This window comes from Aptenodytes patagonicus, chromosome 4, assembly GCF_965638725.1.
Source record: "Aptenodytes patagonicus chromosome 4, bAptPat1.pri.cur, whole genome shotgun sequence".
Classification (NCBI taxonomy): domain Eukaryota; kingdom Metazoa; phylum Chordata; class Aves; order Sphenisciformes; family Spheniscidae; genus Aptenodytes; species Aptenodytes patagonicus.
In genome coordinates, this window is record NC_134952.1 from 80,634,572 (window position 1) to 80,662,375 (window position 27,804).

The following is a 27,804-nucleotide window of genomic DNA, read 5'->3' on the forward strand; positions in this document are numbered from 1 at the left end:
TTTGATCACGTTCGCGTAGATCTTACTATCCTTGCTCTTCGTTGAATTACATCCTCCTTCTCAAGTCAACTCAATGCAATCAATGAAGAAAATTGTGGAATAGGTGCTATGAGCTCTGTGTGAACTAGGATATGCAATCCTACCCTGGGGTTGTAGAATATTTACATCATCTTTATATAATTTTATAAATTTACTTAATGAAGAATACAGCAAAAACAATACCCACAGTTGTACTTCAAGTGGAATACAAATGCAATATTAAAAACGTGAATTCTGTTTTCGTGGAAGAGTAAAGAAGTCAGAGACCGAGAGGATAGCTGACCTCTATTGCTGTGATTCAAATCTTGTTGCTCCAGCTGTAAGTTTTATAAGATAAGTAACTCATCTCTTCTACAAAGCTATTCTGCAAGCATGGGGCAGATAGTTGAATCATACGCAGAAACAAACAAAAAAAATCTGAAACCTGATTGAGTACTTTCAAATAATTGTGCATAAAATACTCCCCCCAAAAAACCCCCATAGCTCAGTATCCCATCAGTTGTAAGGCTGCTTGTATTTTGCTCTTCCAACACCTTACTGTGAAATTGCTACTCGGATAAATCCTCCCCGCTACGTCCCTTGGTCCAAATGCACTCTCACACTCCCAATGGAAGCACTGCTTGCCATCAAGGTTTCTCACAGGAAGGGCACGTTTGGACACATGTAAACCGTGCTGGTGAGCAGAGCAGGAATACACAGACTGCAAGGATGGTCTCTCAGGGACTGAGGAAGGGCTGAAGACTGAAACCTCTGTTTTGCAAAATTATCCATTTTCAAAGTAACTTTTCACTGATGAAACAGTCTGTTCTTACACTAAAATCTGCAAACCCTTGCCTCTCTAGCAGTGATTTTTTTCCGAAGTTTTTTTTAAATAGAACTCTCCCAAGATAATTTCTCCAAACTAATTTCCATTAAAAAATTAGAAACTTGACTCTTTTTGTAAATAAATCTGCTAATGCCATGAATGGGAAATTTCTATTTAAAGTAAAACTTGATGTAAGCCACTTTAAAAAGAAAAAGGCTTATCATGGCCATAATTCTGAAATTAGTTCAGGAACTGAAGTTAATCTTTTGTAAAGGAATTCCAGCCTTCAGTGTAAAAAAGGAAAAAGAAAAGAATGAAAAACTGGAATCTACAGCTGTATTCTTTTGTTTCAGAGTATTTAAAACACTGGCTTCCTTTGATATAAAACATTCAAAGCTACTTCTATTTTTGAACACCTAATTGTAACACTACAGAGTACTTGCAGTGAATGGACACAGAAAATGTGTTTTATTAAGTGTCATTTGGTGACACCTCTTGGCTTATAAAGTAAGCTGAGGGCTTCATTTTGTCTGACTCAAGTAAAATTAGAAGATATACACCACTAAATCATTAGGATACAATCTTTCTTTTCAGATAGGACTGAGATCGAAAAAAACCCAATCGTCCCCTTTAGGCAACCAATAGTAAGCATTTTGCCAAATGTACAACCTTTTCAAGTTTCCTTTTTTATTTCAGTTCTCAAAGCAGGAACAGACCAGCCATAGGACTACGTTGTTCTCAACAAAGATACAATCAGAAGGTTTCCATAAAAAAGGTTAACTTGTTTTCTTGACAGCCTCTTTCTTTCCTACACGTGGGTTGACCTCTGACATTTATAATGTCAGTTCACCTCCTGGCAACTCCTCACCTGCCAACAACTACAGCACTGCCCTGGAAGAAAAAGCAAGAGAACTTGAAAAGATTGCTAGTTCAGGGAAAATATGTATTATTCTTTCCCTGAAGGGAATATCACTGTAATTTTAAGAATGTCACAGTGGAGGCTGAAAAATTGATAGGACGTAGCATCATAAGTAATTTCCAGCATATGAAACTGTGTCAATGAAGGGGAAGAATATATCAGAGACCTTAGTTCCCGTTTTACAGTTATTTTTTATGTCAAATACTTTATGGATAATTATTACAACAAAAAGAAAGATGATCAAATGCTGGTTTAAAACATAAATAACTAAATCTTGTAAAGAAGTCCATACCTAGTGTAACCAAATACATTATCTAATATACAACTTTACATTGTAGAAAAGGTCTCCTTTACTTCTATATGGCCCCAAAAATATTACAGATCAGCTGAGACTATCTTTCAGGAAAATCTGAACAAAAGTTTTTCCCCTCCTGTTGATACTGTACAAACAAATTCCTAGTAAAATCACTACCACTACCTGTGTAAAATTAGCAAACTACAATCCTGTGCTTCATAGAACAACGAAATATTGCTAATCCAGGGCTTAATTCACCTGATCTGACCTGAGAACTACTTACTCTTGCTTTCAGCTGCAAAAGGTCTTTTCAGGCTGAGCTAGCGGCCTGTGTAACTAACAGGAGCGTGATGCTGCAATGGCCGCATTTACGTTTCTCTGAGGATGACCTTGGACCACTCTGCACACCAGGGATCCCTATGAGAGGTGGCTTACAGTACGTGATGCCGACCTGCCAGCCGCTCTCTCCTACTCTAGGGGCATTCCTGCGAGTTTGTTGACAACAGCTATGCAGCCACAGCACCAGGAGAGATGTCTAAGCTCATCCTCCGGTTTCCCTGGCTACAAGGAGAAAATGATATCCAGGTACCATTTTGAGGGATTTCACCCTGGTGCTGGCCCAGCTGCAAGGGATGGTGTGTTGCTTCCCACTTCCCTGCTTTCCTACCAAGCTGTGCAGAAGGACGGAAACTCGTATCATTACCCTTCCATTTGCAGGTGTGCAGTTTCACACCAAGACAAAACATAATTACTACTTTTTGCCTTGCATATTGAGTTATGATGCTTTGTTTTGCTATCATACCACATTCTATTTCATTCAAACAAGTTCTAACTAATGAGAATGATTACTCTTTGTGTGCCAACTAATAGCATGCTATGCTATTAAAGATTTATTCTCTTAAAACCACATATCAGGAGATATAAAATGAATCCTTTGTGGGCATCCCAGAAGACTAGATCTAGTAAATAACACTATTTGTTCAATAATCTTGCACCTCTGGGAAATGCTGTAAAATATAAATAGAGCTTCATATATTTCTTTATTCCGTCTTCAAAAGGGAAGCAGCTGTGAATAGATTTATATTTACTCAAACAAGCATTTTAGCCTCCCTTTCAGTTAAAAAGAGCTTATTTGATGTTATTATTTCCAGCCCTCTTCTAAAATAATTTCTTTCAGGGCATCTCAGCATTTTCTTTCTCTCAGTGTGAGAACGATCACCCTTTTCAGCTGTTCCTCATAAACAAACTATCATCTTGGTTGCACTTCAATGCACACTCTCCACAGGATTTAATATCTTTCACGAGGGGACTGAAATGGAATGCAGACAATTTTTAAAATGATGGTTTGGGACTAAATCTGGCCTCTGGGCAGCAGCTTCTTTCTTGCTTCCACCTTGGATCAGGGTAGCAAAGGTGCTTTACTCTGCCTTCTCACAGGGGCAGCCTGTATGACCTGCTCCTTTCAGCTTCCCCTCAGCATTTCTGCACTCCTTCCCCAGAATGAAAGGGCAGAGGGCTATTGTTCTCCTTCCCAATCCCTGATTTTATTTGGGATTCTGACTAGTACTGCAGAGATGTAGGGAAATGAGGACAAGCATTCAGGAGAAACAGCTTTTATCTTTTTGAATGCTCATTCTGTGCTGCATATTTCCTTACTACAACATTTCCCAATTAGAGGCAATAGCTTCTAGGTCAACAAATTGAGAGTTGAGACCGAGACTGAGTTGCTGCTATTAAATCACACGTATCAGGAAAAGATGAACCAGTGTGATCTAGTTTATGTATCAAGAACAGAGAAAACAATAGATGCTTGACAAACAATTTACACAAAATGAAAAAAATGCAACAAGTTACCCAGCTTCTAGCCATGGGTGTTATTTTAGCAGGCTGGATATTTTAAAAAATATTGATCACTACAAAATCAACAGTATTAGGATGCTGTAGCTATTAAAATTATACAATAAGGGCACTGCTAACTACACTTCTACGGTCTTGATAACAGTTGTTGTTTTCCTGACAAAAACAGAGGTGCCTGCCTCCCAAAGGAATGACATTACCCTCTCATTCCCAAGCGTGAGAAGCCCCTCTTACAGCTGCTGGCTTGTGCCATGTTTGTGTTCCTGGCTTTTTCCCCCTGGAGTCAAGGGGTCTCTATTTTTGGAAAGACAGGGATGAGAAGTACCATTCAAGGACAGTGGGAAAGACTATTTTTTTTTTTTTTCCTTCCCAAGCTCCCTGTGAAGGTCTGGAAGGGTGAATTATGAAGCTTCTCTACATTGGGACAGAAATGATTAATGGTGAGCAAGACTAGCTGCTCTGATGGAAAACAGCAGAGTGGATATCTTTGTGCTGGGCAACCTGCAAATATTCCCATTCCCTTCCATATATCGTGATAAGCAAAATGTACCTTGTGTCATACTCAAACTCCATTTTACACAAACATTTTGCAGATGAATAGGCTGCACTCACACCTCACTCTTCTTCTTCATACTCCTTTTCTGTTTATACCTCCTTAATGGCGTACCGCATCAGGAGGACTTTTCGATTTGGTTTCAGTTACAGTAATAATGCAGGAAAGAAAAGAAGTGGCAATGTCTACAGCAGAGTGAAACAAATTAAGCACACAAAAGCCTCTAGAACAGTAAAAAGCCTGTAGAACAGTAGTCCACTAAGCCAGCGATCTCCAAACTGTTTTGATCGCACGCACCTATCAGTGAAAATTTTTTGAGCATGCATCCCTAATGTATGTATATTTATTTATAAATTATATACTTCTAATACTGAAGTTCCAATATTTTCTTCCCACACCCGAATGGATCATCTTGCGCACCCCCTGGGGTGCACATACCCCACTTTGGAGGCCACTGCACTAAGCTGTCAGGATTGGGCTGCAACCCAAGAGCAGAGAGAAGACTCCCTTTTCAGAGGTTAGCTGTACCCTCTTTGGCAAGCATCAGGGAAGTGGAGGGAGGACTGAGACTTGCAGTGACACTGATGTTGTTAACCAGATTTATTATTATTTTTGGTATTTTAAATCTGGAACTAGAAGAGTTGGTACAAGATAAAATTGGTAATATCCATTTCTTATGGACTGAGCACATCTTTCATCTTTTTTACCATATATAAATCTATTGCAGGCAATCCGACTTGAATAAATTCATACTGTTAAACCAGTCATTAAGGTACTTTTGTCATGGGCACTGTGTCACCCTCCAATCTGTGCAACAACATTAAAAGGCAGCATAGAGGCCTCCCAACTCAATGAAGTTAAGCACAACACTTTAAAATGAAGTTAAATTATGATTGACAATTAATTAGGTGATCGCTGCTAGGCACTAGAAGCAGATGCATTACCAATTTAGTATATTGCTGATATTTTAGCTACTGAACAAATGTTTACACATTGTAAAGGCCACCAGAGTATGTCTAACTCTCAGAACGCCTGTATTCCAATTAATTTGGCATTGTACACACTCTGTTTGCAGTTCTGATATTGTCTCCACGTTACTCAGAAGAGTTCTGTTTCAGGTACTCAGAGACTCAGTAACAGCTGGTTTTGCTCCATTAGACTAACAAAGTGATAGAATAATGAATTAGATTGCAGTCTATGCTTGAATATATATTTTTAATAGTTGAAAGATATTCCTTTTAGACCTGTATGCTACCAGAAAAGCTGCATTCAATTCCACCACAGAGAGATTCCAGCTTGCAACTCCCTTTTTTGTTCTGAGGCTGTCCTGCTGGTTTCACAGCTGCCGTGGATCTGTCCGCTTGCAAAGACAGCAAGCCAAGTAGTTGAATTTGATTTACATAGCAGTATCTCCACTATAAATATAAATCTTCCCTGGCTCCATTATAAGATCAAACAAAATTATGTATTTGGTGTAGTTCTGAATTATTAATCTGACAGTCAGGAAACCTGAGTTTATTTTCAGCTGTTGCACAAACTTTTTTTTGCCTTTGTAAATTGCTTGTTACCCTTGTGACCCAATTTCCCAACTGGCAGTACTGTCCAAAAGACTTGCTTCACTAATAGCTGTAAACCACTTGTACAGGGCTTTCCATTTCAGAATTTTGAAGAAGGGCAAAGTTTTCTTATTGCCCACAATTTCAATGCATTTATTTAATCACCTCTAATTAGAGAGCTAATCCCGTCTGTTCCACAGTCTTTCCATGCTGCCTGTTTATTTAGGGTTTTTTTATATTTTGTTTATTCCATCCACAAAATACCAGACTCTGGCTTTTATGGGTGGGTTATGAAGAATAGATAGGAAGGAAGGCACTTCTATTTTGCAGTCAATCAAAATGCTAGGCAAAACTGACTTCCCCCCCTCCCGAATTCATGCCAACTCCCCAAACTATCGTTGGAGTTCCCAAGAGTTCCTAAAACGGGCATGAGAGGACAGGGAAGAGATGAAACTGTTGCCTTTCTCACTCAGCCATGAAGTGGGCCAAGCCTGCCGAACTGAACCAGCCCACCAGAGAGGCCAAGCTATGCTCCCAATGGCACTACCGTGGGATGCCGACAAGGAACCCCACACATCAGAGCTCAGAGGTACCTGCACATCAGTGCCCTTCTCAACACATTTGTCATCTTTCCTGCCTCTCACACTCAGTATGATTAAATAAGAGGTTGTGCAAAGTGGGACAGACAGAAAGGGAAGATTTGAGCGTGAATGCCTTTGTTTTTGTATTTTTCTCCGTAGTCCCAAAGCCTGGCTATTCATCTTGTTCAGGGTCACATTAAGATACAGTAGGTTCTGCTGGTGCTCATATAAGTCCTCTCATTTTCAGTGCTAAAGCACGTAATTTCTCCTTTGCTGCAAGTCAATTAACTTAGTAACAGCTCTACTCACTGTAACTTGGGAGAGGTAAAAATTAGAGGAAAATAATACTTAGAACTGAATGCATACAAAGATTACAATTATTTTAAGATCAGACACAGGGCCTAAACCATTAACAGCCTTCCCTCTTGATCAGTACTGCTGTAAACCATACGGAGAACACACAGCTGGCCACACATTAGTTTCACTGTTGGGCTGTCAACCATTTGAAGGCTTTCACCAAATTCCTCTCCACAGGGCATTTTCCTTTTCCTTTAGATCTGTAGACACATGGTACTTTGTAAGGAAGTGCATGTAAATGCATGTAATGCAATTACTGTGTTCTGTTCTGTTTGTTTTTCTCGGGGGCAGAAAAGGTATAGAAGATTTTCATGAATCGTTGTTTTCCCTTAAACATTCATCTCGTAGGATAGCAAAGCTCCCGATCTGTATCTTCCACCCGATCTGTATCTTCCATAGTTCAAAGGATATTTTAGGACTGGGTTATGTGTGCCTTCTACAAAGTTAAACTGAGACACCTTAACTTTTACTGATGCTACTGGAAAAGGAGCATCAATATTGTTTTAGACCATGTCTCTCATCGAAGTTGCAATCTTAACATTAAGAAAAATTGGGTTTACTAGATTACTTGGATTTTAGCATCAAAATATACCTTACCTTCCACATCATCATTCGAAAACTAAACCAAACAGATTAACAAATTGGAATAAATGTTAGGAATAAAAATCTAAAGAACTGGTAGAAAGCAGATGAGATATACTCCATTTCATACTGTTGATCTGCTTCATGAATTTTATTTTTATTATCGAAATTTTGCACTTAGAAAAACAGTAAGCTTTTCCGTATAAAAACATGAATAAAACTAGTAGGTCTGTCCTGTGTTTGGCCTGTTTATCTCATGCAGTATGCTGCCTACAGAAGCAGATGGCATCAGAGATTATGTATGAGGAAAGTACAGGATACTTTACAGCTGAGAGATGTGTGAAAAAAAATCCTCTATGAAAGTCTCCCCTGCTTTCAAGGGCTACATAAAGCATGGAAGTTTATATGGAATCCATGTCTTACCAACTACTACAGGCATGAATAGCCAATCAAATTTTATTCTGTATTTCAAATCTTGTTAAGTTCTTGATGTCAAAAACACTACCTTGGAGGAAGATCCTGATACAATTCTCATTAAAATTCTCATCCTCATTTAATTGGCTATCCTCTGGTTTTCTGTTTCTAGTCAGGTAACAGGAGTTAATTGTCTAAGTTCTTCATGCAATTTCATAGCTGTTTCTGTTTTTCATCTCTTTTCAAATATAATCAATCTTGATCATTTTGATTTTTCTTCAAATTGGAGTCTCAGTCCTTCATAGTCCTCTTCAGTCAACTGCTTCCAGTTTTGCACATAAGATTGAGTCTGCAGAGTGTTCTGGATGAACTTGTACCATGGATTTCCACAACTTCATTATACAACACTCTGCATTATTTTGAACTCTATTCCTTCCGCAGTGTGTCAATGCCTTAAAGAATAAGGAACATGGATATACCTACACATTATCCCACTAACAGGAATGACAATGGGAAGGAAATGGGAAAAATCCCACTGACTTCGCTGTGCAAAATGTGCAGATCCACATGTTAAGATTATTGATTAGTGTACATTCCACAGAATCCAAATATACAAACTCACAGATAGGAACCTTCCTCTTCTGTTACTGGGATATAACATGCTGTTCGCAATAATGCCTTTTTAAATTGGTTTAACTATAAGCAAGTTATTTCATAGAACAGTGAACTCATATTCCTATTGTCTGTGTAGCACAGAGCAAGCTAACACACCATTTGCGTCAGCTTAGGTTGCTGGCCATGCAGCCTCAAGGAAAACAAGAGCTGTTCAACGTTTGCCTCTTACTCTGCAGCCTCCATCAGCCTGGTGGGACAGGTGAGTGAATTTCAAGTGTTCATCTGACAATAGCTGCTCCAATAGCTCATCTCTAATAGCTGCTCTCTTGGGAGAACACGCACATCATTAGAGAAAATGCTGCAATATGCAGTGCTGTCCTTAGCAGAATCCTGTTCCAGTCACAATTTTTACTTTTCCTGGAAGGATGAAGGGTGTATAGCCTTTATGGTTATGTATTATCGTAACATATAGCTATTCACCAAGACAGTCAGATTTGTTATGTTCCTGTTAATGACTGAACAGTACTGTTATATATCAAACAAATAATTTTGCAATAGATAGCCTTAGTTACTCAGTTAATCAAGTTTTGGTACTTAAATCCATTGCAACACATGTGCAAGCTAAAAGAAGCTCATTTGTAACTTAGGTGTCTGAAAACTTTATTATATCAGTGCTTTTTGAACTGTTCTGGTCTCAGGTTTTACTTAGCTTATTTTATTGTACATGTTCCACACCAACTACCTACAGAAACAATGGCTATGGCACAGACAGGTAACTAGTACAGACATATTTTCATAAAGAAGCAATATGTATGTATGTTACAGATGAGGAAAAATATACAGTGGCAGACAAAGAAATATTCAAATAGTTTTTATAAAGGTATGTTCAGTTCAGCTGTGTTTAGTTTGGCTTGGTTCTTAGGTCTAATTATTTTCAGAGCAGTTCAGAAGTATTGATAGTCTTGTCAGTATTGATAGAGATTTACTAGCAAACCTGAGAAGAAATGGTACAGTTGATGGCAGTGTCTATACCTACCCCCATCATTATATATAGCTCAAAATCTAATTGCTCACTTCCTTCATAATTTACAAGACATATTTAGGAGACTGGTACAATTTCATTGTAAGAAACATTTAACAGAAATTTGTTTTATTAATCCAAGAACTTCACTGAATAGGGCAGACAGAGATAGGTGGATCTGAAGTCACTGAAGATTCTAACAAGTTTATCAGGAAAAATACTTGCTAAAATGTTTTAAAGTCAGTACAAAATAGTAACAATGCGAAATAATAAAACAAAGACAGAGAGCTCTCTGGATAAGGTACTCATCACTGAAAACTTTTAGCAGGGCCTGTTGCGACAGGACAAGGGGCAATGGCTTTAAAATAAAGGGGGGTAGATTTAGACTAGGTATAAGGAAGAAATTTTTTACGCTGAGGGTGGTGAAGCACTGGCACAGGTTGCCCAGAGAGGTGGTGGGTGCCCCATCCCTGGAAACATTCAAGGTCAGGTTGGGCAGGGCTCTGAGCAACCTGATCTAGTTGAAGATGTCCCTGCCCACGGCAGGGGGGTTGGACTAGATGACCTTTAGAGGTCCCTTCCAACCCAAACTATTCCATGATTCTATGACTTCTACAAGGCATGTTTTCCTTGTGCCTTTGATATAGAATTCCCTGGCTAAATTAGTGCAAGTCACACAACCTCCGTCTAAGTCAATTATTCAACCGATAATGTGGGGAAAATAACGCCAGTATGCTAATAATACAGGGCTGCTGAAGGCTTCTTTTTTTTCCTTTTTCTTTTTATTTTTTTCCCCTGTAAAATATTTTGTGCAAGATCCTGATATATTACAATCTTGCCTAAGGGCCGCTGAAGTCAGCAAAATCTTTAACAGAAGACAGACATACAAAATACTATTGGAAAAACAGATAGCATGTTACATTACTACTTGGGCTCTTTTTCAGGTTGGTGGCACTTCAGCATTCTAGATGCCTTATGAACACAACGGGCATAGCTGTCAAGATCACTTTACAGCCACCATCAGACTGCAATCGAACCAGCAGTGTGGGGATATAAATGCATACCACATAAATACAGCTTGCCAACCACAAGATTAGCTACTCCAACAAACCAACTCTTAGCTCCCATCTAAAATACAACTAGCAGAGATCATTTGCAGAGCAGGATTTCCTGATGCTTTTCTCACCTGCAGGACTTCTAACTGTACAATGCCCTGGGAACAGGGCAATAATGCTGGTTCTCACGTCAAAAGCTTACAGATGCACATATGGTCCTGTGGTTTTTTTGTGGTTTATTCTGCAGATTGTGGTTGATCTAGCATACTATAAGGAAGCAGAGTCTCTCTTGTGAATAGCTACCATTACACAGACAAACCGCAAAGAAATTTTAGGCTTTATTCTTAAGGGCATTTATTTCAGTGTAGGGTACTCAGTTTCTAAAGCCTCAGCCTAATAACTTACACCTCAGAAACTATATTCACTTAAGAACAGTTATCCAAATTAAACCAGAAAAGGTAATGAAGGCCTTTGTTAAGATTTACATTTAATTTACACCCACATTTTTCATTTTTGGAAACTAAATATTTTTGTACTCACTGTTGAGAATATTATTCAGCTGACACCGTAATGATTCCTAGGTAAGGTTTCTTCTTCGTACTTTTACATGAGTGAAAAATAACGTTTAAAAAATGCCTCATAACGGAATTTTTGCATCGTCTGAAAATCTAGGTGTTTCACATTAGAAATCCCAGCAATTTTAATGAAAACACAGTAAAGCTTACAAAATCCAAAATGCCAGTTCATAATTAGACAAATTCCTAAAGCTACTTAGTTTTCATTTTAATGCCTAATCTTTGCCCAACTCTGACTTGCAAATTATGGTATAAATACATGTAATACTTAAAAAACACAAAGATGCAAACCCTAATCTTTAAATTGATTACATGCCAGGCTAATGCTTAGAAGTTTAGAAACTGTTTATAAGCAGATATTTAAAACCAGACACATCATCTTTTCAAAGGCACTCCTTAGAAGGATTGCAGCAATTTGTCTTTGGCAAATTTCAGCCTAATATTCATTTACAGTTGTATTTAGAAAATAGCGCATTTAACTTCTATTCTTTTAGCCTGTATTGTATCGGGGATATTCTATTTCTCAGAACTAAGTGATCATACAGTCTACATTGCAATGCATAAATCGAAGATCTAATTGTAATATATAAAGAGACATTACTGTACTCACAATCAAGGATGTTAGGCAGGCATGATCAAACTTTTATGATTGATACCAATAATCATGATTGTTTCACTGCTTATCTTGTCTTCCCCTCCATTCTCTTCATTCTTTTAATTTGAAAGGCTTATGCCTTGAGCAACTGTATTAAATTTTGCTGTTTCCCTACTGTTGTAAGACAGTAAAATAGTTTTTGGCTAAGTTGTGGCTGTGTTTCAAAATGGAATACAGTTTGTCCTCACTCAAAAATGTTGTTACTATATGTCTTCCACTAAGTCGCATTTGTTAAGCTAGTAACCCTTAGTTAAAACCCATATATTGCCAAAGCATTGCTATGGTACCAATACCCTCCCTCCAAGGAATTTTCCAGGTCTCACCTCTGGTAACATACTGTGACTGAAATGATATATATCATCAAAGTTAGGACTGGGACTACTGCCATCCTCTAGAAGGCAGGCCACGTGTGCTGAGGAAGTGAAGTTTTTATTGCCTAATTCTGCTATGTGAACATGAAAAAGGAGAACAAAGCACAGTAACTGCTCTCAAAGAACCAAAACTATAGCCTGAAAGAATTTGAGGCTTGAAAAATAGACCTGCATATAAATTGCTGAAGTAGCTGACAGAAGCTTTTTTCCTTCGGACTTCCATTAAATTATGGAAGATTAAAAAAGGGCACAAAAATATTTAGGCTATTATTCCAAAGGATTTGAGTGGAAATACGTTTTGTTCCCTTTGGTGTTCTGAGAAAATGAGTCCTAGTGATTACATTTGTATAAAACGGGTAAATTTTATTTATATGTTTCATTTGGACTTCAGATGAAAAGCTCACCTAAAAGCTTGTCTAAAAGGTCAGTTTTGATGCAACCGACCTAATCCCATGCCATTTTGAAGTACCATACTGTTCTCTTCTGCCAGTATTCTGTAGTTTCATAGCCTCGTTTGTTGTTTATTATTCCATTGAAGATAAATGAAAGGTTAAGCAGATGTATTAACTACGTGGGTCATTTACTTGGATCTTTTCTTGAAACTATTATGAATCGGCAACTGAAAATTCTCAAAACAGATTTAAGCGCAAGTACTCCTTGCTTGCAACCTTCTCAAACCAGTGAGTGTTCCCAACATTTCTGATTATGAATTTGGCAGAGCAGGAAAATGGACTCCACCTGAGGTACTCGTCTCATAGTAACACCAGTTCTTAATGCTTGAATTCTTTTAAAAATTAAATCTCAGGGTTCTTATTTAATGCAAAAGTAAAGACGAACAAGAAAGGTTGCTACTACTGCATTACAAACAAAACAGTTGTCAAAAAAAGTAGAGATTGTCTTTGTACAACTAACAGAGCATAGATAATATTAGATCTTAAATTAACTGAAAAAGCAGAAGAACTCACTGTGACCAATCATCACTATTTGGGAGACCCAGCTGATTGGCCTTGAAGCATTCAGTAACTTCTCCTTTAACTAATTTTTTAAGAACATTTCAAAATTACAGTGTACTTACTGGATTGAGAACCACTGTGAAGAACAACTCTCCTCCTTGAATACTTTTGTCTAGTTCCTTTGGGCCTCCAGGATACTCTTTATAGAAAATTGTGTGGGTGAATAAGCCACAAGTTTGCCTAGGAAGCACCTGAGTGCATTTAAAAAAAAAAAAAAAAGAAAAATTCAGAAGACATTCACAAAAAAAAAGCTTGTACTTTTAATGAGATAATAAATGCCAGATAAGTAATACATAACTGATAATGTTCCTTTGTGATAATTCCTGGGTAGATTTGGCATCACAACTTTGCCAGAAGTCAATAATGATCTAGCTGAATTAATACACTGGCAGATCAATAAATAGTGCTTACTGAAAGAAACAACATTATTATTATCAATGAAAATGTTATTATTATCAGTGAAATCATAATGTCCAAAAATTCATCACATTTTGTTTGAAACCGGAGATTGACCTCAATCAATAAGTTACAATTCAGCAACCTCCTCAAACTAATTTTGTCCGTAACACCTGATCCTAACACTGAGTATTTGAAGTCTGGTCATCAAAGATTTCTAAAATTTTAAAATAATTTGAAAAATAATCTAAAATATTATCTGTATTGTATTAATCAGTTCCACTTTTTATTTGAAAGATGGCTTTGTTGTAAATTTAAACTGGAATTTGAAAGTCAAATTTTTTTTTTTTTTTTTTGGCTTAGGCATCACCACCAATAATTCTACACTGACACATGATGAATTTTGCCAATAATGCTCACATTATAAGAAAGATTTGCTTCTCATTCAACTGTGCTAGTTTTGTAAGATCAGTTGCAATAAAAAGTAGCATAAACAAAAGCATGTATTTTTAAAAACATGCAAAGAACAAGTCTTTTGAATAGGAAGAATTAATAAATGCAGTTAGTTTTCCAGTAGAACTTCAGAGTATTTTCTATCAACTTCAGAAAATAATTTGCTGGAAAGTATTTCAATTATGTCTATTTTTTATGGAAGATCAACAGCTGAGTATTGATGTTCACATATAATTCTTAAACTGGGATACTTCTCAAACATTTTAGTCCAATTTAGAACATTTATTATATGATAGCTTAAACTTTTAAAGCAAACAAATCCCTTACTTGACATAGACTGTGGTTTTGTAGATACTCTTCATTTCTTGTTGTGTCATTTCTCAACATCTTTTTTGTAATGTACAGGATACTGTGACCACAAATTGTAAATTCTGTGTTGTCAGAAAACGTATGGAATTTGTGTGTTTGCTATAAACTTGCATGTAGTTCTTAAAAACCTTTGGATTTCACCAATGAAATATGAGAACAATTCCTCACAGAGGCAGGGAATGAAGCTGTACTGGATGGGAAATGCTCTGGCAAATCTTACACAACGGTTTTGTTACTGAATATATTAATCGCTATTAGCCTGCAGAGGTAAACTTTTCAGGAGAACTGAAAGCTTGAGACTCCCAAAACAGGTGGTTTTATACGACTGTTCTTGGAAATAGATTTTTGGCGCCAGTGTCCTTGTGTTAAAACTCTTTATGTGTCTTCAAATGACACGTTTTTACAAAAATTTATGAAAGATTTTTGGAGATTCTGAGAGTCAATCAGTCTACCTCAAATGCTTCATGTCCCCTGAGCATATCCACAAACCCATTATTTTATGTGCAGCTATTGCTTTGAGGAGAACAAACTGTAGCTCAAATCTGTATGGTGTCAATTTTTTTCCTGGATGCCTTGGAGATCATTTTAGTTTGCTTCATCCAAAAATAGATCAAAACTTTTAAATATTATTATTTTGCTTAGAAAAGTGGTATCCATGGTAACTTGAGGACAATACCAGAATTCTGTTATAAGCTAAGTGGCGGTCTTGCGCTAGGGCACTTGACCGTCCAAAACTGCTTGTTCTAGCTAGAGGTATAACACAGTACACACACTAGGATCTTTCCCATTCACCGCTCTCCTACATGCTCCAAAAGAAACTTACTCAAGAACATACCATCAAGTATTTTGGAAAGTCGTTTTGAAACACTTCTCAGATAATAATGGCAATATGTGAATCAGAAATAGCCTACGCCCCAGTGACCAGATGGTATTAGCATAACGCCTTCCATGTCAGTCGTGTATAACCCCTTTTGGCAAATACTGCTGTCAGTGAACAACGCTGTGAATTATGTAATACAGAAAAATTGTGTGATTTGACTTGTGGCTGCCCCAGCAGAGCAGCTTCATAGCCTGGAGGGGGGTGTGGTGTGTGTACGTGTCTTCTTTCCCTCCAGCCTTCTGAGTGCTTGCCCTGCATCCAGACTGATCACCTGGGCCCAAAGCCTATCTGTGGGGTTAAGCCACAGTGCAAAGCACAGTTCACACTTCTGTATGGCAGGAAGCAAAACGAGGGCAACTGTCCACCGTTCAAATGGAAGAAAAAAAAATATTTACACACCAAGATCCAGATTCTCAGATGGCATAAACTGGCAAAACTCTTTTGCAGCTAATGGTGCTATGCAAATTTAAAACCTGCTAAAAATCTAACCCATAATATTCTGTTAAAAGATGCAAAGTTGACTTTTTCCTTGAGATCTCTGAACCAGTATTAACAGTAGCACTACAACAGTTAACAGCCTGTTAACTGTTAACAGTGGGGTGCCTGGAGGCCACCTTCATCAGCAGTAGCATCATCAGCAACAGACTGATTTTAATTAACAAGATACTGTCAAATATATCTTGCTACTTATGCACAGCAATATGTGCTTCTCACAGTGTGAACTTTCAGGGTACCGTGCTTTTCCACTTAAAAACAAATTGTTCATAAAATGGTAGAGTGGTTGTAATATGAACATCATAAATACAACTCACCATGATATTTTTGTGGATGAAGCCTCGTCTATACCTTGCAGGCTTCAGATGTGGGTATTCTTCCGTGCTGGTGACTCTGATATTCCAGACCTTTTTCCAGGCATCATAAAGTTGAACGTGTACTGGATAGACTCCAGAATGGTGTGGAGCCACTGCATAGCCCAAATCAGTTGGAATACCATGTTCCTAAAGCATAACAGAACAATGACTGCTTTCAAAAATTTGAGAAACTTGATGTTTTGGCATTTCTCATCCTTTGTTTGTGAGAGATCAAGAACAGGTCTGAAATGCAAATAATGGTGATATCAAAATATGCTGATACGTAAGGGAGGTGGAAAGCAGCACGGTGAAGATGAAATGCAGGATTTTAATACAAAAGTCTTTTTAATAAATATTTTTATGAGTATGTAAGGAAGAGTGATACAGATGTATTTTACATTGTTTTCTTCAATCTACATTAAACAGAAAGCTGCACTCTTTCAAGTTCTTGCAAGGAATTTGCTCACAAACTAAGAGTTCAGAGAGAAAATTACTGGCACATATTCAACACAACAGGTAGCATTTGGCAGTTACAATAACAAAAGTGTGATTTCCACTACATGCCCCTACACAATTACTTGGATTGTTAGCTAAATTTCAGAGTCACCGCATTTCCCCTCTAGTCCACTTGAAGCATAAAACCATATTCAAAAACCAGCTTGACCATTTTAGTGTCATTTTAAAAAAGGAGAAAAGATAACGACTTGTAAAATTCTGAGGATACTAGGCAGATGTTGTAGACTAACCCCTTTTGTAGTACCTCATCTATTTTCGCAGACTCCCGTCATTTATCTTGTTTACATACTGACCTTGCTGGTATTACCTTCTCTTGACATTCAATGTATTTTCTTTCCAGTTTCTGGTTTCCAACATACTCTAATGAATTTTGACACCTTTTCTCCTTTCTTTCAGGTTACTTTTCAAAGGAACAGTATATAACAGATATTTCTTTGATAGTCTGATTAGCAGAATACGCTGTCCATAAGATGATGTTGTGTTGCAATGATTTAGGAAAACTGCCTTTGCACAACCTTTGAATTCTGTTTAAGAGTTTTTTATATTGTTTGTATTTGTATGGTCATCTTCACCATATTTTCTAATCATACTTTGTGTGCAAAGGTGAAAGTTGGTTGATACTTGGGTCGCTTCCTTTGAATAAACTAGTTACTAAGGAATATGAAAAACTCTAAGTCTTATCTCAAAGAAAAATGGGTGCGTGACCTTAGTAAAATCATTTCTTCATCTTTTCTGGAGGAGGACCGGACTACTGCAGGAAAACTAATGTACTGGACTTAAACTTAAATAGTCATGGTTCAATATTAGATGTATCTGTTATAACTTAAATATGACAACTTTACTAACAGCTTAAAACAAAGCAAACTCACAAAAAGCAGCATTTGCTTCTGCTCTGGAAGAACGTGAGAAATAAGACTTTAAAGACGTGAAGCCTCCAAGGGAAGAAAGCTATTTTTTTTCCTCATTAAAGGGCTACTTTGAACCTAGTGTAATGGCATGTGTTACAGACAGGTATGGTTTAATCACAGTTGAGAACCCTAATTTTTCTATATTTAAAAAACTGGTGAAATTATTTCCCTTTAGCAATTCACGGCACACGTAATGGGGCATAAGATTTTACCACCCTGAGGCTGGTGCAGCTTTTGGAATTCTCGTAAGGCCGTACTACTCCTGGGTAAGATCCAAACACCCCGTCAGTAAACCCGCTGCACCCAGGAAGCGCGTCATCTGCTGGTTTACAGCTGGGGTGCACTATGTGTAATCTGCCAGAGTAGGAATGAGTAAGATCTGGCCTATTGGTTTTGCTGCATGGGGAGATAAAGAATGGATACGCCATCGCTTACCCAGCTTTACACTATTTAATTCCATTGCAGATATTTCGATTCCTCTTCCTTTTATCTTTTCTACTTCCCTTAAGCATGCATAAACATCAGAAAGAAAAATCTTTACAGAACATGTAAGACATGGCATTGTCTAATGTCCCATTTGATCTCCTTCATTCAGCTATAAACAAATGTCTAATTTTTAAGGGTTTTTCCCTCAAGTTTTACAATATGCAGTAATAAATATGTAATTAAAATCTTTCATTCTAATTATGAGCCTATCATCTTCAATGTATCAGTGTCTCCATTATTTCTTAGTGACTGTAATTCCCAAGTTGAGCATTTCACACGCAATATACACATTCAGTTTGATAACACGAGGCATCAGCAATTTCAGCCTCTTTCAAAAAAGGATACTTATCTTTGTTATTAATTTAAATGCTTTAAGCAAATGAAACATAATGAGTAGCTTCATGTCTATATGTCTATGCATAGCTTCACACATGAAAAACATTTAATATAAGGTATCTGTAAGTATTAAGAGCATTGAAAGTAGTGAAGAAAATAGAAATTGATGACGTTACCTAAAACAGGGTTGAATATGAATTATTCTAATAACATACTTTAATGGTTACATACTGTAGACTAATCCCAGAGGATGTCTTAGGTCACACCAGAACTACAAGAAATAATTTAATTTCCAGTGTAGCTTGCAACAGTACACAGAATCACAGGGAAAAAAAAGGAATTTTGGACACAAGGATTTTAAAATTTTCATGGTTCTAACTTCTACTGAAATGCTTTCTTTAAAAGAAACAGTAAAATTGAGCTGGCCTGTATTCAGTACAACTAGAGTTTACAGTAAACTTGGTAAAATCTTTGGTCAAAAGAAAGCGTATACCTTCCTTACTTAAAAGCAAAGTTTTCAAATACAAATTTTAATTGCTCGATATTTGAGGTCTATATGTTCCTCCTACATGCACTGACACATGACCATAAGTGCACTCTTTTTTGTTCTGGTATTTCAAATCCCGCTGCTCTTTCAAGGAACAAAGTCATTACCTGCCAGCTAAAGAGCAACCAGGGTATTCTGAAAAGGGAGAAGTAAAATTAGGCTGTTGGAAGTGTATTTCAGCAAGCAAGTTATGTTTGCTGAGATATTCTGATACAACACTTTATGTCTTTACATTGGACCACTTCTTCAGACAAATAATATGTACTATGTATGGCAGTTTGGTTTGGTTTTGTTGTATGAAATTAACTGTAGAGAAAAAGGTAAGTCTGTTTCTCTAGTATCCTCAGACCTAAAGATCTGGTTTTATTTTTTCTTATATTCTCACTGAAACATTTTTTTTCAGAGCTTTGCTGTGAATAGATAATTAGTAAAGGCAATGCTTTTCAAAACAAGTTTTTATAAAGCTGATCCAAAGGGAATATATGTTATTAGGTATCACTGCAGAAAAGCATCTTTGAAAATGTGGCACACTTCATTAATACTAACATGCAGCATTTTCATATAGTCATTTGACACATTTTGATGGAGTATTTATTCTCTCAGAAAACTGGATTTTTTCTAATCTAAACAATGGGTTATTTGGACAAAATTTTATTTAGGAAAATATTGAAATAGAAGAATTCTTATCTATATTGACTTTCCAAGATGGGAACATATTAATTCTTCATTCTGAAAGAATTTTTCCATTCAAAATTTTTCATAAAGTAATAAAAAAACCCCAAACTTCAATTGAGAAGGAAATCCAAACTGTAGAGAAACAGAATTTTCATAGCACAAAAGAGAGTGACAGCAAAAAGCACTGTATCAAAACTTTCTTTTTTTTTCAATTCCTTGAGATTAAAACAAATTCTACAAGGATTGATTTTCCAACAAAATAGGAATAATGGTTTCTGAATACTTAAATTCAGTATAAAATGCAAAAATATAACTCACTAAGGCAAATTTTTTGTTGAGGATCATCTGCTCCACCAGTGACGACTCATTGTGGAAGAGGTGAGGCTGCATGTGACTCCACATATGGGGAAACCACCAAAACTCATCTACAGATCTCAACAACAGGTCGTCACCTTCATCTTCCTCCTCAGTGCCTAAAAAAAAAAAAAAAATCTCTGAAGTAAAGTCTCTACTTTTATTATATTCTTACAAATGTTTGAAAATGTGAGAAAGAAATTAGCATAATAAAATCTGACCATTTAAAGTACTGAGGATTTTAAATGTTTCCAAGTACATATTCCTTTTCCTGAAGTAATTATAGCCAAGTAAAAGACTGAGAGCCCCATTTTCACGGTATCTTGAAGGCATGGTACAACACCATCCTCACATGCATGTGCTATATCGGTAACATCAGTAGCTAAGGGACGGAATCGGAGAAATTGTATACAAGAGAGTTTAATACAGAGTGTAAATGAAAATGTTGACAACTCTTTTCTGGTATTCCTTATCCAAACTAAACTCACTCTCCAAGCAAACTTCTCTACCTTTCGTTATCTATGACACATGGAAGTATTTTTCTTCCAGCAGCCTTTTCAAAATATTATGCATAATACAATTATTTTCTCTTCCCCGCTAATTGTTACCTTTCTGATCATGGCCTATTCAGGAGTTCCCAGAAATCTGCATCTTTGAAGAGACTTAAAGGGTGGCTGGAGCTCACCGAGTTATTTCTCAGGCCCCAGGCCTGTCTTTTCAGATGCTCTCCTGCCTGTTCCTAAGGATACGGCGCAGGGAACAGGCCCTGCAGCCATTTCTGACTGCGGCACTGATGAAGAGGAATCACTTGGGCAGCAGCATACGGCCCTGCATTTCTCCCACACTTCTCATGCTGCAGCTACAGTAGTAAATAAGCCAGTGGTGGGGCCTGTCCTCCAACCCTGAGCCGGCTGGCCGCTTTGACGCTGGTAAATCCTCCCAGCCTGCGAGAGAAGCAGCCGCACCCCAGCTACCCACTGGGACGGGCCCCTGCCCCTGCTCCCCTGGGTGCAGGCAGCGGGGGCTGGCTGGGACCCTGAGCACTCCCGAGGCCATTCGCGTAATCCGGGGGCAATGACAACCCGCTCTCGGTGCTCGGGCACATGCCTCGGCTCTGTATAACCTACTCGCAGAGATTCAGCCTGGTTACCTGACAGCACCTCGGGGATGGGAAGTGTCAGGGTCTAATCAGCTGGCAGATCAGGACACCCCTCCTCGCCCCCAAGCCCAGACATTTATCCTAGTCCCAGTGCACTTTTAATGACAGGCTAGCCCTGTCAAAGGCAACCAAATTTAAATAACCCCTTAACAGGCTGCCGTATAAAGACTGTATGAGCCGAACTCTGACAACCTACAGCTTAACACATCTTCACGGTGTGCCTGCTTCCTGCTTTTCTGATTGTTCCTACTCCCGCCAACAATCAACACAACTTGACGAATCCCTTCTCTCTCTCAGCATTTTGCAACATCTATTCTCCTTTTTCAGTCTTTTAGCCAAACGTTCAGCTCCGATGCTTTCTGCATCCGTATGGCCATACTCTCACTAACCCTATATGCCTTTTGCTTTTTCCTCTTTCCTCCAGCAAACCTTGTCTGACATACCTTCACTGTTGTGATTTTATTCCTCATTACCTCTGAGGGAACTACAGCAGTAAACGAAAAATGTGGGCAGACATACGTAAAGATGTATCAATATCTGTAGGATCATTAGATTTTAGGACTTCGCATGAGTCCATGGGGCCCTGTGTGATGTTCACATGCCGCCAAAGAAAGTGACAGGAGTGCCTAAAGGTCATACGATAGCCAGATCAGGGAGAAGAAACCATTTCAAGAAAGGAAGAAAGCCACAGCAAGGGATGGGCTGTAACGGAGACAGGCTCAACTCATTCCATTTACAATCAGCGGGTCAGTTTGTACTACAAACATGCAATACCTTTGCCAAATCCTACTCAGCCAAAACCAGGAAACCCATGCGCATGTTCCCTCCAAAGCATCTGAACTGTCAACTGAGGCAAAAGAAAGTACCTTTGCCTGCTGAGACACTGGCAGGTGACAAACTTGGCAGTCAGGACCGTTTTGCTGGGCCATTCTAGGCAAAAGAAAGGGGAGGAAGGGATGGGAATGGATGGAGCAAGTGATGTCCTGAATGTGAAAAAGTTAAGGCATCTTTAGTCTCTCTGAACTGTGCAGGTGACACCTGGATTGCAGGGGTGAAACCTGGACATTTACCAAGTCTAGCTGAAGTCTGCTGAGCCCAAAAGAGACCTGTGGAGGGACTGTGCAGCCCCAGCTGCTTTCCTCTCCAGCTGTTCAGCTCTAAACAACAGATTTCTTTCCCTGCCTCTTCTCTTCTTAATATGACAAGTAATACTGACCAAGGTGCACAGCCGAGCACAGGAAGAGTTATGCTCATCCCTCTGCTATGTAACATGCACAGCAGTCGAGAATATTCAAGCTCTGTACATCTTTCTTTGGTTTTGAATAAATCCGGTTTTGGTTCCTAGTCTCAGCTAACATGTCACTTCACTTCCCTCTTTTCATATTAACATCCTTCAACTATGACATTATCTTGTGTTGTCTTTTGTCTCTCTCTTCCAGGCTCTGATGTTGTCCTATTTTGCATGAGTGTCTTTTGCTTTCTGTTTGACGGTAGAGAGCACCTTCTTTCTTCTATATCACATCCTATTTAATACCTTATCTTTCATTTCTCCCTATTTCTACAGTGGTTTAAGTATAAAATTATTTTAATGGGCAATATATATTGCTGTATCTCTACAGTAGAGATTAAACTATCCAAAAGGATAAACTGTGGTAGCTCAACAGATCTCTCGGTGAAGTCATAGAAAATTTCATTTGATCGGTGGAATTTACCGCTCAACAACAGGTTGAAAGGAACTGAATTTTAATAAAAGGGGAAGAGGAATTCAATCTGTTCCACACAGGCACCTAATGCAGGCAACGCAGCTTACTAGAATTACAGGTGCCTCATCCCAAGATGTTCCAGCCTACCTAAAATTACCACCTAAATTCTCTGTGTGCTCAGGAAACAGCTGCAGAGAAAAGTCCAGTTCGCCTATTCTACATGCCTCCCTCTCCCCATTTCCTGGGACAGGTTCTGTAGGGAGCGTCCGAGCTAGCTCAAATTGAATGAAATTATAAAGCAACAGTAAGAGATGTGTTTATTCCACCCTCAGGATTGATTTTACTGTTATCCAGTGACACATGTAACACATATAACCCCTACAGAAAGCTGTCATCCCAAGCTTGGACTGCTTCTTGCAAGGTCTCCTCCTGGCCCTGTGACTCTGCCATTTCTGCATGTCCCAGCTTGCAGGAGGAGGAGGAACATTCCTCTTATTCAGGAAACTTAATACTCTGACAGGACACTTTTCTGTAGGGCTTAGTCTTTCTCTTAGAAACTACAGCCTGGCTCTCCTACTTCCACATCATTGCTCTACTTATTGGACTGTTATGCAAAGAATGAGCACCTCCTTCTTTCTTTTTTTTTTTAAAAAAAAAAAAAAAAAAAAAGAGAAATGTTGCTGCAAAGAGGTGTTTACAGACTTTGCCTACATGGTTATTTCCAGACAGACCACAGCTCAAACAAAAGGTTAATCCAGTATAATAACTTTAGGAGAAAAATTTGATTTGGTAAATCACACAAATGTATGTCCCAAAGCAACCTGGAAGAAACAACAATTTGATGTTTTAGTTATCCTATACGAAGGAAACTCTTCTCTCTACTCAGACCCTTAGTCTCTGTCATTCCTACTTTCCCCATACTACAAAGAACACCATCAAAATGAAAGTGATTTTAGTATTTCAGTCTTACCTGTGTGATAAAATTTCCCTGAAAATCCCAGGTTGAAAGTAAAATTTGTAATCTGAGCTCTCAAAAGATTCTGAGTGTCAAGCAGGGCCTGAAAAAAAACAACCCACCATATAAACATATCTGTAGAAAACGACACCTGGCACAGAAATTTAATATAACAATATAAATATTTTTACAGGTATACATCTTTTCAATTGGTTTTGCTATTTAAAAACAGCTCTTTCATATATGACAAAGTAGTAACAGATATTTTCATTATCATTTAAAGATTAAAGACAGCATGCAAACTCCATCATTTTCCTCATAAAGATGACCAGCTATTAAATACTGGTTTCTCCCCGAATCATGAGACAGGTAAACAAAGGCACACGCCAGAGAAAAGACCTTCCACTGATTACTCAGAAAACCTGGGACACAGCCAGGAATGAAATTCAGATCTCTTGTGCCCCCGACCACTGCTCCATTCACTGGGGTGAACAGCATCTATTACAATTATATTTCTCTAGGTCAGGTTAAGTACATACACAGCATTTTAGTCATGTTACAAAATCACTGACAATAAAAAAAAAACATCCAGAAAGACAGAAAGAAGCTAGATACACGTACTTGCACTAAATTAGCACAAACAAAAAAACAGCATGCAGGAAGAAAGGGGAAAGCTGTTATTCATCAGATACAGCTTCAGTCTTTGATTTCAATATGCTCTTCTTGATTTGTTACTCTCAGGAGTTATCTCCCAAACTCTTACACTCTGCTGTTGTTTGCTCTTCCAGTTTTCCAGGTGTAACAAAGAAACCTAGCTTTCCAATGCAAAACAAAACTTTGCAAAGCAAGAACAAAACATAAAGAGCAAAAAGCCTCCTCTAAAATGAGACTTGGAGTGCACATTCCTCCGAACAGCCTGCTTTCAACTGAGCACTTGATAGTTGGTGATTTATGAACACATTGGACTCTTTGGAGATTTGTGCCACTGTACACAGCACACCAGAAGTGTACGGCCAGCTACAGCACACACACACACACACTTGGGGACAGGCACTCATGCAGTACCTTTGAAAGAAAGGAAAATATTTATACATCAAAGGTCATCAGAGTTTTCAAAGTAAATATACATTATAGCACAATGATTTTAATAAAGTGATTAAAAGCAATACTATTGTCAGAAATTAGTAACTCTAAGCATGTTATGAAAGGGGAATGTATTTAAAAGTGCAAAAAGATTAAAATCACTGGAGATTTTCAAAGGTTTAAAGGTCTAGTAGGCTCCCCACTCTTGAAATTCAGTGACAATTTGGTGCCCTGAAAACTACGAGCCAGTAATTTTAATTACAGTTTCTTTGGACATTTTCATTATATGAGTAATTTGTCTACAATTATTTTTTTAACGGGAATACCAATGACAACAAAATGTTCGCATGGAAGTCAAGTCTAATTTTAGATATAGGCATAGCATAGTCAAGTTACAGTTCCTTAAAATATGACTCATTTTACAGATGGAGGCGATATCCACCTTATCAGAGAAACTTTTGGGCATACGAGCTCTTCTTCAGGTCTTTTCCAGGGCTCATCTATACCAGGTTCCAATAAAAGTACGGTCTCCATCTGCAAACTCTGTCTCTCCATCTGCAAACCCTGTCAAGCCTGTTTCCTTACACTATCATATCGACAACATTACAGTGACAAAATCAGGCAAAGGGTGACAATAGCAGGGGCTCCCCTGTGCACCAACCTCAAGAGAGGCCCAAGGCAGCGGGCCCAGCAGAGCTCCCATTGCCAGTAAGAGGTGGCCACACAGCGCAGCTGGTGCACGTCCCCGCTCTGGGCTCGCCTTTCCCAACACTCCCTTTCCAGAGCTGAGCATTTTCACCTGGCCCCATTGAGAGACTGCAACACTGCCCAAAGCGGGAACACGGCCGCTCTCCAGTCCTCCGCTATCCTGCATCTGAGGCCTCAGCGAGCTCACTAAGCTTGTAGCTCTGGCTGGCTCAGGGAAGCTGGTGCTTGAGGGAGCTGATCTGCAGCAATAGGAGAGACAGTCATTTGTCCCTGTCCTGAGGGGTTGCAAATTTGAGTTTTGCTGACACGGCTGACGAAACATGAGTGGTTTCAATTCTGAGTCATCAGCAGTACTTACCTTGTTCACCATTTCAGCGGACCAGAACATTATGCCTAAGCATATTCATTAAATATATATTAATCACAAAACTAAATCTGTGAAAGAACCATCGCTTTTCTGCCTCCTATTTCTTATGGTCCTCTCAGAACTGGAAGTAACTTGCCTCTCCCACTGTCTTCTTCAGCAGCGTAGCTCCAGCAACAACAGTACAGACAGTTTGAAAGGACAGTACTAGTAAGGTAAAGATCATCTTTCACTGGAAAGCCTGAAAAATGTCCTGCGAACAAGGGACTTTCTAAAGGAACAAGTAAAATGAAGCACAGAATGGAGATAATTGAAAACAAGCTCGAGACATCTGAAATGGAATATTAAGAGAAAAATCTTGCAACACTGTAACGAGGGCTTTTGCACAGGCTGAGAGTGCAAAGATCACCGAGGAGACTTCTTATTCTACTGAAAGGTAGCAAATCCACAGAGGATTTATTACGAAAACCGTCCTTGAGCTGCTGGGAACCTATTCAATGAAATAATTTTATCTTTGCGCAGTTAAAAATGTAGGAGGCAAATGATATGACTATACACTTCGTACGTTAAGAGTATGTATTGTCGAATGAAAGAGATCCTGAGTGCAGCTTGACAGCAAGGTGGCGTGAATGGGCTGCACAGTTCTTTCCCTCCAAATTAAGAACTGTGAGCATATTTTTTGAGCTGAAGGTCTTATCCTGTACCTTTCTAACACTTTCTCAGCTTGTCAGCTCCAGTCTAGTCTCAGCATGATGGAAAAACAGAATGGGAAAAACAAAGAGCAGCTGGAAACACCGGAGAAACACGACCTGGAAGGAGTTCTTTGCTGCACCTCCCTGGCCCACTGCAGCTACAGGGCTGACAGGAGAGACGCAAACCCAGGCTTTCAAATGGGCAGGAGATGATAGCCCATTTGAGGCTCCCTCCGAAATGAGGGAGAAGGGTAACAAAAAGCCCATGACGTTTCTATGATAATGCAACATAGAGTTTACTTCTTCGCTGGGAATTAATTTTGCTAGTGTAGTTACCACATTCTCACCTCAATGACTGCCTGGTGGCTGCATTTTATTTAGGCCAGCGGTCACGATGAGACACTCCAAATAACACTCAAATAACACGAAACTCTAAAGAAAATCTGAGGTTCACCTTCTACAGAACGAACTTTGAAAGCGATGCTGTCGGGTTTTTGGCCATGTTACTCTTATTGAAATCAACAGGAGATCTTCTGCTAAAGCCTTGTGGTGGTGTTCAAAAAATGTGTCAGCTAATACCAACGGTGTACCTGCTCACCTGCTCCGCCCGCTCTATCTGCAAAGAGGGAGGGCACAGACCTGCTGTGAACCACTTTTTGTACAGACAAGCTGAGATAACATTTGAGTTGTCAAGCCTGTGATTATTTTCTGGGTGACTTGACATTTTACTCATCTTTCAGGTTCTAAAAACAAAATGTTAAAACTCATGAAAAAAATATATAGTAGCAGATGGCAAGGCCTATTACTGTGAGTTTCTATCAGAAAGACAGAAAGAGACAAAAGTAGGGGGACGAAAAGCCTGAAATTTTATTTCTAAATGCTGTTTTATATGCTGAAGGTAAGCTGGTGATACTTCCTGTATATATTATGATTGGTTTATGAACAGCCTCTCTGGGTATCTGTATGAGATGTTATACAAATACACTAGTACTGAAGACTATCTTTTAAAAACTGTTTAGTAAAGCCTTCGTATGTTTATAAATAATTATTTAGTACATATGTTTTACTTCCACTGGTACTACAAGGAAAATAAATTGCTGGCTGCA

The 27,804-nt window shown here is 38.5% G+C and overlaps 1 protein-coding gene across 3 annotated transcripts in view; it reads right to left on the reverse strand.

The window, feature by feature from the left end:
• Positions 1-27,804, reverse strand: part of LOC143159853 (bifunctional heparan sulfate N-deacetylase/N-sulfotransferase 3) — a 75,141-nt gene that overhangs the window by 19,512 nt on the left and 27,825 nt on the right. For all 3 annotated transcript variants that reach the window (XM_076337313.1, XM_076337311.1, XM_076337312.1), the window contains exons 3-6: positions 23,867-23,954; positions 19,999-20,153; positions 16,174-16,359; positions 13,326-13,454 (exon numbers count right to left, since the gene is read on the reverse strand). In XM_076337313.1, the coding sequence (XP_076193428.1) occupies positions 13,326-13,454; positions 16,174-16,359; positions 19,999-20,153; positions 23,867-23,954 (558 nt within the window). The remainder of the gene's footprint in view (positions 1-13,325; positions 13,455-16,173; positions 16,360-19,998; positions 20,154-23,866; positions 23,955-27,804) is intronic.